We start from the raw sequence: 13,001 nt of genomic DNA, 5'->3' as shown, positions 1-13,001 counted from the left end.
ATTGTGTCAAATCTCCATCTGAAAAGTAACTAAAGCTGTCAAATAAATGTAGTGGAGTAGAAAGTACAATATTCCCTTCTGAAATGTAGTGGAGTGGAAGTATAAAGTAGTATCAAATGGAAATACTCAAGTAAAGTACAAGTATCTCAAAATTGTACTTAAGTACAGTGCTTGAGTAAATGTACTTAGTTACTTTCCACCACTGGCCTATTCCATTGGGTGGAAGGACCGGACAGGTTAACAGTCAAACAGCACTAACACATACGGACATTCACATTCATACCAATGGGAAATTTAGAGTCTGCTATCCAAATGATTGGCATGTCTTTGAACTGTGGAGGAAACCCAGGACAACACAGGGAGAACATTCAAACTCCATACAGAAAGAACCAGAAATCAAAACCATGTCCTTCTTGCTGTGAGGCCACAGTGCTAACCAATGAGCCTTCATGCCGCATAATCAATCAATAATACATTCTTGGACATTTGTTACAGCAGATTCAACAAAAATGTCAGATTTGTCACTGATCCAGCAGCTTATGGATTTTTTTAACCTTTGGCAATGTGAAGCTAACATAGCCCTTAAAAGGTCAGAGTGTTACAGGGCATGTGATCTATGCTGATATAGCATTGACCTACTTCAGAGATGTTGTCGATGCGGAACGGTGGAGGCAACTGGTCAGTGTCACTGAAGGAGATCTGGTAGGTGGCTCCCTTCAGGGTGATCTCAGCCCGCAGGAAGAAACAGTTCCCTAGGGTGTCCCTGTTGGAAAAAAGCACCATATATGTCAAACACCTGATAATACTTAAATGATGCCAATGGGGAACTTGGGTCGTTGCAGCAGCAAAGAGTTACGGGATACAGAAAAGAAAAATAGAATATAGATAGGAATAGAGCAAATGGGGGTTATATAAACATATGCAACAGACAATTTCAATGCCTGAACAAATAAGGACAGCAGTGGCAGTGGAGATAAATATTGAAAAATATTGTAAAAAAATATATATACTGTATAATAGCTGCAAGTGGTGATTGTAGGGGTCCAAGCACAAAGATGAAACAGAAACAAATACATTGTATATTAAGCAACCAGTAGTGTGGGAAGTCTGGTCTGGATTTTTCGAAATAAAAGCCGTTTTAGCAAGCTCATCACAGGCAGGCTGAAAATCACTATATGAAAATGACAGTATATAAATTTGTATACTCTCCCATTGAAATTCATTTGATTATTGGGTAATACTTTCTATGACGCCCATGTCTATAATGCATTATAAACATACTTATAATAATTAATAATAATAATTGATTGCATTTATATAGCGCTTTTCTAGGTACTCAAAGCGCTTCACATATGGGGGGGGGGGGGGGGACTCAACTCATCCACCACCGATGTGTAGCACCCACCTGGGTAATGCGTTATAATCTGCTAATGATTATAATGTATTACATCTATGACAATTATATTACACTATGATCCTTGCAAAAAAAATGTCTGTGAGTGACCAGCAATTGTGAAGTATTATGATACTTGACCTATAAGTCATTATAAAATGCTTTATAATGTGTTATGATTATTGTTATAAAGCATTATGAATATTTATGAGTGCTTATAACTATAATTATACAGTGCTATAAGCAGATTATAACGCATTATAAGTATGTTTATAATGCATTTTAGACATGGGGGCGTCATAGAAAGTGTTACCGATTATTGCAAAAGGATGTCAAAAAGGATTTGAATAGGCGCATATGGATCCATGGTATGAGAAAATATGAAATACTCGTGAGCATGACGCACCTCATGTTGACATGGAAGGACTTTGGTTTGTTGACCTCGAAGCCTCCGGACCAGGTGCAGTTGGGAGTGTCCATGAGGCGCACGCACAGCAGCTGGTCATAGTCGTTCCTGGGCCAGTGGAAGACCACGCTGGAGCCCGGCAGGGTGGAGATGTAGCCCTCCGGGTTGGCCGTGCCCTAGGAGTAGATTCATTCGTCCATCATATTCTTCCATTTATCTACTGACTTGCCTTTTCCCTGTCATATTCGTATGATATGGAATTTGTAAAAAAAAATCACAGCTCTCACCTTTCCCCTTGCAAACTCCCTCTGAGAAAAGGCGAGTTTGTGCGTGGAGCGGTTATCCAGCAGGTAGCGTGGGGCAAAAGTCACGATGTGCGTGTCCCTGTAGCGTCCTTTCCCTTTCCGCACACTGATACCTGCGTTGTTCAGACAGGACATGTTGAACGACTGACAAAGATTTTCACTGTCACTGATACTGTGACATTAACAATAAGGCCCAACAAACTGCTTTGAGTTTTAGTTTGATGTCATGTCACTAGTTAGGGGAGGAAAATTAAAGATGTCTCATATATACAGTATGTGCCAATAAAGATCTTTACCATTTATGTGTAAAATAAAATCACTTTGGAGGGTGTGTCTCAGTATCTCACTTTGAAAAGTAAACGGTAACACTTTACAATAAGGGTCATTAAGTTAAGGGTTAGTTAATGCTTAATTAATAGTTAACTAATGTGTAATTTACTAATGGTGTTCATGTTAACTAAGGTATTAATTTATACATTATTTAATAGTTTATAAAGATGACTATTAAATAATGTATAAATTAATACCTTAGTTAACATGAACACCATTAGTAAATGATTACCAGACACATTAGTTAACTGTTAATTAAAGTTAGTTACTGCTTATTAAGTATTAACTAACCCTTAACTTAGTGACCCTTATTGTAAAGTGTAACCAAATAAATGAGACAAAGTAATTGAGTGTTAACTGACAGTTAAAAGTGATTATTCAAACCTGCGATAACCCTGACAAGATCCATGTAAAATTCATACTTAAAACTGTTTTTGATGTACTGGGATTTTATATAAAATCATTCTTTTTGTCAAAAGGTATAAGGTGTAAATAAATGTCAAGATAAAGTAAAGATTTGTGCCTAATTTATTAAAATCACTATACGCAAATACTGTATCTTATAATACTGTACAACTCACATTGATTGCATCAAATTCAATGAACTACCGTATTTCCTCTAATAGTGGCCGGTAGTCAATTAAAAGCCGGGTCTCCGATAATGGCCGGGGCTGTGGTCGACACAAACAAATAAAGTCTGGCCCCAAATACAGGCCGGGGAAAAAAACAAAGGAAAAAACAACGGTGGATACCGCTAAACTCCTGGTGCCTGTTATATAATGTAACTGTAGTTTGTAGTAACGTACAAGTGCCACAAGATGGCAGTATGCCACAAGATGGCTCGGCCGGCGGAAGTCTCTGGAGCGTGCCGTCGTCGATTACCGTAATTATCGGTAATGCATTGCAGTAACAAAAAAACGGCTACCTAACGAACCCCAACAGAAGCAGATCAGAAAACAAGGAGGCTTCGTACTGAAATATGAGCAAATATACTGAGGGAACAGAACAGAGGGAATTAGAAATAAAGGCCTGTCTCTAATATAAGCCTGCTTCCAATAAAGGCCTGGTACCCTCTGCAGTTGAGGTTAAATAAAGGCCCGGGCCAATATTAGAGGAAATACGGTATACTGTATTTGTCAGGCTCCGATGGACCAGACATTGGTTCAGGCTGAATTGTATTATTGTATTCACTATGATTGTCACAACTTGCCTATGTTGTAGATGAGCCCAGGTCTGTTACCATGCTGAATAACCTTCACTGCCCTGACTCCACTCCCTCCATCCAGGGAAAAGCCCTGGCACCAGCCTGGAACTCCATCTGGGTGGATCCCTTTCCCGATCCGCATCGTGCACCTGGAAGCCACAAAGATGGGACAAGAGGACAGATGGATAAAAGATTAAGAGGATGAAGTAGGACAAGAAAATGAGCAGCTGTATCAATAGCTATGTTTCCATTCAAGTGCCAAGTGAATTTTCTGGAATTTTTTAAAAAACTTGATCCATTGTCATTTTGCATTTCTATTCTTGGTTTACACTAAAATTTGTATTTAAAAATAAAAGCACATCCGGTCTCCCAAACAGGACGTATCTCTCCACAGAGATGATTTTGAACCAATGTGATAGATATGTCCTGTTTGGGAAACCGGATCTACTTTTATTTTTATATACTTATTTTAGTGTAAACAAAGATAAAGTTGATATGTTGGAGCCAGCCTGTCACTACATCTTTCTTTGTCGATGCAGCTATTACGAACAATCCAGAATATGGTCATCCGGGTTAGAGAGAGGAAGGGCCTGGTTAGGTCATGGCCACCCACTTACATGGCAGGCTGCTCCTTGTCAGTGTAGCAGAAGAGCAGCGGACTGAGGCTTCTGGCTAACTCATGCTCCTCAAACTGGCCGGCCGCATCAGCCTTCCCATTGTCCTGACGGAAAATTAACGGCAGACCTGAGGGAGGAAAACGGCATTAGGGAGAGGCTTATTCTTAAAGGATAACGCTGGTGTTTTTTAATGCATTTCTTACCGTCAACAAATCCTATGAAAATAACAAAATCAACAATGCGTTTGCTCTACTCCCATTAATTTCTGACTTGCCACGTACCGTTTTTAGCCTTCAAACTGGAAGTCATTGGCTCCAATTGTAAGCTAAAAACCTTTAAATACAGCTCACAAAGACATAGTTTCTATTTTAAAAATCACTAACTGTTACCATGAAAAGTCAGCCTGTTGTAGTTATTACCAAATCAAATTCAAATGGGAACAAATTCTTCATTACGCTGCCCGGGGACTATTTTCAGTGCTACGGAACTACTTTCTTGAGATGGAAAACATGTTTACGGTCGACTTATTAAGTTGTTTGAGGAAAAAGTCGGCCGGCCCGGTGCATCGTGATGATGAAATATGCTGCCAGAGAAACGGCATGGCTCTTTGACGTGTTTTTAAATATGACCATTTTCATGTCAAAACATTAAAAGTATTCAGTGTTTGCCCCAGAACTGTATTCTTGTCATGATGGAAAAACCGCTAAAACAGCATTTAGGTCATGAGACACTAAAATTCTCCATTGAAACCCAGGATGATGATAATAATAATACTACGGCTACTGCTGCAGCTACTACTAATATTAGAGGTGGGCAACACTGACTGGAACAAATCCAATATTCAATAAAAGGCCAATATCAGCCTCATACAGTATATTGGCAAATGGATAAATCGGTATAACCCTAGTTTTGAGCCATGAGAAGAAATTACCAGTCTTGTTGATGAGCCAGTAGGGGGAAGAAATTAGGATCTTGAGCGCCCCCTGTGCTCGCAGGATGATGCGGATGGTGAGGCAGAGCAGGCGCTTGTTGGCGTCGTACAGCCTCATGCGAACCACGTAGTTCTGAGTTCCAGGAGGAATCAGCAGCTCTTTGCACACGGGGAAGTTTTCCAGCAGTACTCCTGAAGGAGACACGTAATGAATGTCAAGAGTGAGAACAAGGATGATGTGTAAGAAATAAACACCAGCCCGTGATTGGCTATGGCTGCTGCAGCCCGCTTCAAACTGTTGTCTATACCAGCGGTTCTCAACCACCAGGGTTCCTTGAGGGGGTTCCAGGGGGTCCCCCAGCAAACTCATGAATTGTTAAACTTCAGCATTATTTTGTTTACAACAAGTTAACACAGTTAGAGAATGTAGAAGAATGACTGTTCTGATCATAGTTTCACTGTTATCTCTCTACCTACAATACAGACAGTCATGGAATTCTGGACAAAATCATATCTGACAATAAAAATATTCTCAGATTTGGGTCAGAGAGACAAAATCTCATCAAATGGGGGGTCTGTGGCTCTAATGTGGACTAAATAGGGGTCCTTGATAGGAAAAAGGTTGAGAATCACTAGTCTATACCTTACTTGAGAAATACAGTTGTGAAAGTACCAGACATGAAATCAACGTGAGAATATTATGTGAAGGCACTAAACTTTTTGCCGGCTGAATCTGAACGGTCTTCCAATCTTAGTGAAACAATTCCAACATCTACAGCTTAGATCTACAGCATCTACAGCTTAAAGCTACATAAGCTACATTTTCTGACCACTAGAGGGCGACAGAAACCGCAACACATTGCACTACGGAGGTCTACGTAGGACAAATGGAAAGATAAAAAGATAAGATAATTCTGACTTTATTATCAGAATTTTGACTTTATTCTCAGAATTCTGAACTCAATTGAAACAGTCCTCACAGTTCCATATTTAATTCCTGGCACCAGTTTGTTAACTAGTTTAGGTGGATTGGGATCCAGTTGAAGACATGATGGACTGTTAAATGTTTTCAGCTATCTTAATCTAATTGCTGTAGTCCACTGTCAAGAGCCAGTCTTCTTTTTAACTATTCCAGTATTTCAGCTTGCATTTGGTGAAAATATCAAAACATTAAGCGCAATACTGAATTCAATCTTTCAGAGCAGAATTGAAGTAGTATCAGTTATCGTGACAACACTCTTGGCCTGTAGACCCTACCCTGCATAGCATGATATACTGTTTCATAAACACTTCTACTTAATGTCATTTACAAAGCGTGAAATAGGCCAATGTATGTTAAACAGGGGTACAACAATAAAAGCTTGGTTAAAAAGACAAAAACAAAGATCTGACCTAGTTCCATGTTCTGGGAGGTATCGGCAGCATGAAGCACAGCCTCTTTGCCTGGCTTCAGAGAGCCTTTGATTGAGGTTCCCTTGATATAATAGTTGAGGTCACAGGGCAGCAGGTTGGCCAGCACCATGGTGGGCAGCAGGTAGATGGTGTGGCCTGGCTGGCGGTAGATCTGCTTAGCACTGCCAGAAACCCTTTTGGCAGGCTGTTGGTCCGGGTAGTTCTCCTTTTTGATGACCACACAAAACCTGTTGAGGAGATACAGAGGAAGAGAGGCAGGACAGGAGAGAGTGAAGCAAAAGGAAGAAGATGAGATTTTATTTCAGACGACATCATGTTTGTAAACCACAGGGCCAGGAGAAAAAATGCCGATCGACTATTTACCTAAAGTTGCGTTTGAGGTGGTCGTCAAAGTCTGCCGACTGGCACTCCCTCTTGCTGCTGTTGATCTCGCCGGGCCTCTCCACGCTGGTCCAGTGGATGGGAACCTTACAGAAGAACAACCCCAGGCCTTTGGGCCGTGCCTGCAGCCGCCAGGACGTCAGGTGGAGGGGTACCGCCAAGGCCTGGCCAGGCAGGATAGGTGGCAGTACCACTGGCTCTGTGGACACATAGACTCTCTTAGTTTCATCATTCATTTTTTTCAAAACCTTGTGTTTCCTATAAACAGTCACAAGAGGGTCCACCAATGGTAATTCCTCAAATCAACAGGCAAACTAGGGCTGCAACTAACGATTATTTTTATTGTTGATTAATCTTTGGATTATTTTCTCGATTAATCGATTAGTTGTTTGGTCTGTAAAATGTCAGAAAATGGTGAAAAATGTGGATCAGTGTTTCCCAAAGCCCAAGATGACCTCAAATGTCTTGTTTTATCCACAACCCAAAGATATTCAGTTTACTGTCATACAGGAGTAAAGAAACCAGAAAATATTCACATTTAAGAAGCTGGAATCAGAGAATTTTGACTTATTTTTATTAAAAAACTACTCAAACCAATGAATTGATTATCAAAATAGTTGGCGATTAATTTAATAGTTGACAACTAATCGATTAATCGTTGCAGCTCTAAAGCAAACAAGTTGTGGGTTGGTTAAGCTGTAAATTTGAAAATGACGTAATGTAACGTAAATGTATGTACATACTGTATAACATTGTTTTTCTTCTTATTCAAATGTTTCTCTCATTTGTTATCTTTTTCTGACATTTGATTCTGCACATGATGGAGCTTCAGCTACAAGAAGGTGCACTGCTATCTCTAGCGGGTACTTTCAGTACCACGGATAGCACCACGGATAGCACCACGGATAGCACCACTACAGAAGATGGTAGGATGTTGTGTTCCCTGGAATCGAGGGGGGGAATCCCGAAAAATGCCAGGATGAAAAATGGCTGAAAAACAATGTGGATTCGATTCCAACTTCTGTTAAAGAAGGGAGCATTCATTCTGCCTCATCCTCTTGTTTTTTGCTCTTTTGCAAGGGTGCTTCCTGGTAGGAGACGAGTACTAGTGAAGGAGGAAAGGAAACGAGCCGTACGAGCGTAGCCGCCCAGCACCCGGTCTGGGAAGAACCTAAGTTGCTGTCGTCCTGCACCCCATCCCACCCCTTCCCCTCCCTTTGTCAATAAATACCTTTTTATGTTAATTCAAGGCTGTGTCTGTGCAGTGTTGAGTTGCTACAACATATTTCATATTTTTGGTACATACTCATATCCTGTATATTTTTGTTTTTTTTCCACATCTCATTTATCAACTGCTAATACTGACACTGTTCTTAATGTTGTAATGCCTAATTTTTCTTTCATACTTTTCGTGTTCTAGTGCTGAAGTTCTCGGATGCATAAGTTTATATGACCCTCATTTGCTCTATTATTTCAATTCTATTTTTCTTTCCTGGATCCTATAACTGTTTGCTGCTGCAACAACCGAATCACCTTAATTAGTACACTGACATAAAATAAGAGAAAATGGAACCACATAAAATGAGATTTTATTTCATTTCATTATTTTGTAAACCACAGGGCCAGGAGAAAAAAATAGTAGTAACTTTCACAGTCATTTCACTAGAACAGCAGGTGATGGCCAAATCATGTTACCTTGTCCAAAATCTAATGCCTTAAAAAAGACAGTAATTTATTGTGCCATCAATCATTGGAATAGCTGCCCCCTTTATATACGTCAATCTAATAAAAAAGTCCTCATTTAAATACCATTTAAGAATGCATTACTTAAGCAGTTGATCAATAGTCCAGTGTTGGTCATGTATAGTGTCTTGTTCTTGTTCCCTGGTGATGGCTCCTGAGACTAATTCATGAGACTAATTCTGAGACTAATTCTGAGACTAATTCATGAGACTAATTCATGAGACTAATTCTGAGACTAATTCTGAGACGAATTCATGAGACGAATTCATGAGACTAATTCATGAGACTAATTCATTCACTCATTCTGAGACGAATTCGTCCTTACCCCACCTTCTACTCACTGGGTAAGCAGAGCCAGAAATGAATGTACATCGGAATTAATGTTTGAGAAAATTTGAATGACCACTTTCTTAATGTAACACAATTAGAGGTGCACATGTGATGATCATAATGTAACACAAATGTGATGTTGTTTATGTATATGATGAATATGATGTACTGGATTCGGACCCCAGGAAGACTAACTGGTGCCATGGGCATCAGCTAATGGAGATCCTTTTAAATAAATAAATAAATAAAATAAAATGGAGATCTATCTTACTGTCTGGAGCGGAGGGGCTGTCCAGCCTGACCTCCATAGGAACCTCCAGCCGGTTCTTGACCATGAGGGCCGAGCGGACGGTGATGACCTTCCTGGCGCTGCCCTCCATGGTGATTGAAAAGACCACTCTCACCGGGGGCAGAGCAGAGAACTGAGGGGCCCAAATGAAACATGATCATGACTTGTGGCATATATTCTTCGAGGCACACAGTGGAAAGGGTCAACCACTCTAGTTCCAAATTGTTATTTTCATGCTTCTGAACTGCTCACTGATCTAGAAACAAGACTTTGCCAGACTTACATAGACATGTGGGTGAATGATGTTGGTCCTGCTGATAGGACTGCCAACCTGCACAAGGGTGAAATAGAAAAATGTATTTTTAAAATCAAACTGAGAGCAAACTGGCTGAGAAGTACAAATCTGGCTGACGTGTACAGCAGGCTGCTGCTCTTAGCATTCTGCATGAGGAGCTCACAGTGTTGGAAGGGTTGTTCCGGTCTGGAGCTGCGTAACGGAAGAAAACGCCAACTTTGTCTACGGAGACCGGCTTCACTGGCTCCCAGCCGCCCACCCGAACCAGCAGCTGGTGCAATTTCAGCTCATGAGTGTGTCTACAAAGACAAGGAGGCAGAAATGGAATAGTCACTCGCATAATCACAACGTGCAAACTTACAGCATGCATGTAAACCTACTAGTCACACTCCTGAGTCTTTACTTTAAACTGAGGCTTACAGTCTTGCATTACGTTCCACCTTGTGTGCACAAGGCATAGCACTAACAACAATTCTTGTGATTATTTGTTGAGGACAACACAATGTAGGTTCATGTATTCACTCCACAATCATTCAGTACAGGGCCTTGGTTCGCGGGATGCAGTACACCTTCAATGGACTACAGTGTAACATGGCTCAATCAGTCATGGAGGAATTTTTGTCTGTGTGCATACAAGACTTGGTTGTCACAAACTGCATATATGTTGTTTTCCAGCAGATGCTTTAACACTACAGCTGCCAGATTTTAAGTGCAGCCTCCATTCGCGGCAGGCTCTCAATTTGCCAGGATCGTCTTTACATTCAGGTTGTGATAATCCTTGTGGTGAACGGCAAGGGGGACCTTTTCCTACATGTTTGTTTTGCAGTCACTCATAAAGGACATGAGGCGTGACGCTTTGGCAGAGGAGAGCGTCTATCTACTGAGTGTGCAGCTCCATAGAAAACAATGAAAAGGAGCGTGCTTAAATGTGTGCGAAAGACATTGTGTGAATGTAATATGTGCTGGAGTTGAAATTGTCAGTTGCATATGATTATACAACCCCCATTCGCTCTATTCTTAGTTATATTCTGGTTTTCTTTCTTTCATCTTAAGTAAAAGGTTTATGTTTTGATGAATTATAACGGACTCAAAACTGTAAAAAAATAAAAATAAATAATAATAATCAAAATTGCTGGAGGAAATCATTATCAAAATTGATTTTAATGAATTAAAACAATTTTTTAAAATGTTTTTAGTAAAGATTTATTTGTGTTTGACATTGAGAAGACAAAAAAGGAGTGTTGTATCAACTACCAGTTATAGAGTTGAATTTCCTACCAGTGCTAGGAAGCAAAAAAAATGGGAATGTGAGCAACTCTGTTTAAGCGAAGACATTTGGTAACGCTTTATTTTCCGGGTCCGCAATTTCCTAATAATTTCCTAGAAAAGGAACTGTTATTTTCTTAGGAAGTTTCCTGAAAGAACCATAATGTACCATTATGTACTAATTACAGGGATAATAGAGAAGTTCAATGGTAGTTGGTAAGCAATTTCTTCTGTTGTTTCCAAGACAGAACCATGAAATTATGTAGTAGTTACATAGAAAACTAGAAATTAACTAAAATTAAGAATTCAACAAATAACTATATTATATAATGAATAATATATAAATAATAGCTTCTGATAATTGACCTCTTCCTATTATTTTTTCCAATAAATAGTTTATAGTTGCAGTTCTTTCCAGCAAACTTTTAGAAATGTACAGTATTTTATCGACTCCACCAGACTGCTTACATTTTCTGTATAACTACTACATCATTTCATGGTTCTTTCCTGGAAACTTCCTACAAAATTAACAGTTCCTTTCTAGGACATTATGAGGAAATTGTGGACCCAGAAAATAAAGCAGACATTTTAATGTGCAGCAAAGCTGTACCTGTGGCGAAGTTTCTCCCGGGCCTCAAACTCAAAGGGTATTTCCTCCCCAGGCAGCACCTCCCTCCACTGACTGATGTTGTGAGTGTCGTCTGTTCCTGTACCGTGGACGTCCGAGATGGAGTCAGCACTGCTGCTATGGGACAGCGCCACCCTGCGGGGGACATGGCATTACATGGGACTGTGGCGTTTAGACACTCATCTGACATAAATTTCCACACTGAAAGCGCTGTTTGGTCTGTCAACAGGGGAGCGCTTCACTACATTGAACTTAAATGTAAATTTGAATTGATGCAAATTCCTCAAAACAACAGCAACAAAAAACGATGCATGATATCTCCAGGTACCAGCAGAAATGGCGATGGGTACACTTACCTTGTGGGGGTGGTAGTCAGAGTGGCAAACCACATGGTACATCCTGTGTGGTTGCGCAGGGCGTATGGCACGAAGGGCTGCCTCCTCTTGGACAGCTTGACATCTGCTGGAAATGAAAATGGTCAAAGTCATAAAAAAGAAAAAATCAAATCCAAGAATTCATGACTTGCAATGTTGATTACAAACTGTAAACAGTGATGTGCTTGCTTTTTCCTTGGATTGCAAGACATGCAAGCCAACATGACATGAGCGACCTGAAAAAACTGTATTTCCAAAAAGGCAACTTTTCTGGAATTGAGAAAACTGCTAATGCATGTTTGTGAATTTTCATTCATTTGTCTTTGGGTTTGCTTGGTCCAAGGCTCACTTAGCATGTTCTATACCAATGTGCAGCCATCAATACATATGGAGTCAACTATGAATTACATGTATATAAAAACAAATGGCAATTTGGAGATAAAAACAGAATGTATTGTCATGTCCAAATAATATACCATTGACATAGTATTTCAAATGCTATTGAACGAAACACACAAATGTTATGCATTCTGGTATTATTAAAGGAATGCAATGACTTTTTGGCATATGAACTTTTTACCTCCTTACCATACCATATGAACTCCTTACCATTCTGCAAAGAAAGACTGGTAGCAGTTTTACCTCTGTGTGTCCAGTATTAATTTATTTGGCTATGCTAACCCTTTAGCACACAGTAGAAGTTTAGTGGATAGCAAACATTTGTTTTGCATCATTCCAAATATATTATAGCACAAAAATACTGGACATAAAGACAGTAAACTCAACAAAAAGTATGTGCATTCCTTTATATTCCATGGGAATCTAAAATTAACTGATTAAATCAAACCGTAATAAAACACTACGCACAATATCAAATGCTGCACAATGCACAACAGTCAAAACATAACTATTGTGCCATAATGATATGCTCATCAGTTGAATTAGCTGAGTTTTATTACAAGTGAATTTTAGACTCACACACCAAGGCAAGTGGCCATGTAGTGGAAACAAATGACAATGGTGAACCATGCTCTTATGACACGTTTGCCTTCGATAAGACAAAACAGAAAAGAAACTCAAACAGGTCTTTTGAAAC

General features: G+C 39.8%; 1 protein-coding gene across 1 annotated transcript in view; it reads right to left on the bottom strand.

Moving 5' to 3' along the window:
- Positions 1 to 13,001, bottom strand: part of vps13d (vacuolar protein sorting 13 homolog D) — an 85,514-nt gene that overhangs the window by 19,881 nt on the left and 52,632 nt on the right. The window contains exons 41-53 of the mRNA XM_071537379.1: positions 11,888 to 11,993; positions 11,514 to 11,666; positions 9,801 to 9,936; positions 9,626 to 9,673; positions 9,325 to 9,475; positions 6,963 to 7,179; positions 6,579 to 6,826; positions 5,187 to 5,378; positions 4,256 to 4,382; positions 3,645 to 3,787; positions 2,087 to 2,217; positions 1,800 to 1,975; positions 640 to 763 (exon numbers count right to left, since the gene is read on the bottom strand). Coding sequence (XP_071393480.1) covers positions 640 to 763; positions 1,800 to 1,975; positions 2,087 to 2,217; positions 3,645 to 3,787; positions 4,256 to 4,382; positions 5,187 to 5,378; positions 6,579 to 6,826; positions 6,963 to 7,179; positions 9,325 to 9,475; positions 9,626 to 9,673; positions 9,801 to 9,936; positions 11,514 to 11,666; positions 11,888 to 11,993 — 1,952 coding nt within the window. The remainder of the gene's footprint in view (positions 1 to 639; positions 764 to 1,799; positions 1,976 to 2,086; positions 2,218 to 3,644; positions 3,788 to 4,255; positions 4,383 to 5,186; positions 5,379 to 6,578; positions 6,827 to 6,962; positions 7,180 to 9,324; positions 9,476 to 9,625; positions 9,674 to 9,800; positions 9,937 to 11,513; positions 11,667 to 11,887; positions 11,994 to 13,001) is intronic.

This window comes from Centroberyx affinis, unplaced genomic scaffold, assembly GCF_046629955.1.
Source record: "Centroberyx affinis isolate AG114_WGS23_722 - 3 ecotype Tasmania unplaced genomic scaffold, CSIRO-AGI_Caff_v1 ptg003027l_1, whole genome shotgun sequence".
Lineage (NCBI taxonomy): Eukaryota > Metazoa > Chordata > Actinopteri > Beryciformes > Berycidae > Centroberyx > Centroberyx affinis.
Note: the sequence above shows the minus strand (reverse complement) of the source record. Positions and strands in the feature narration are given on the sequence as shown.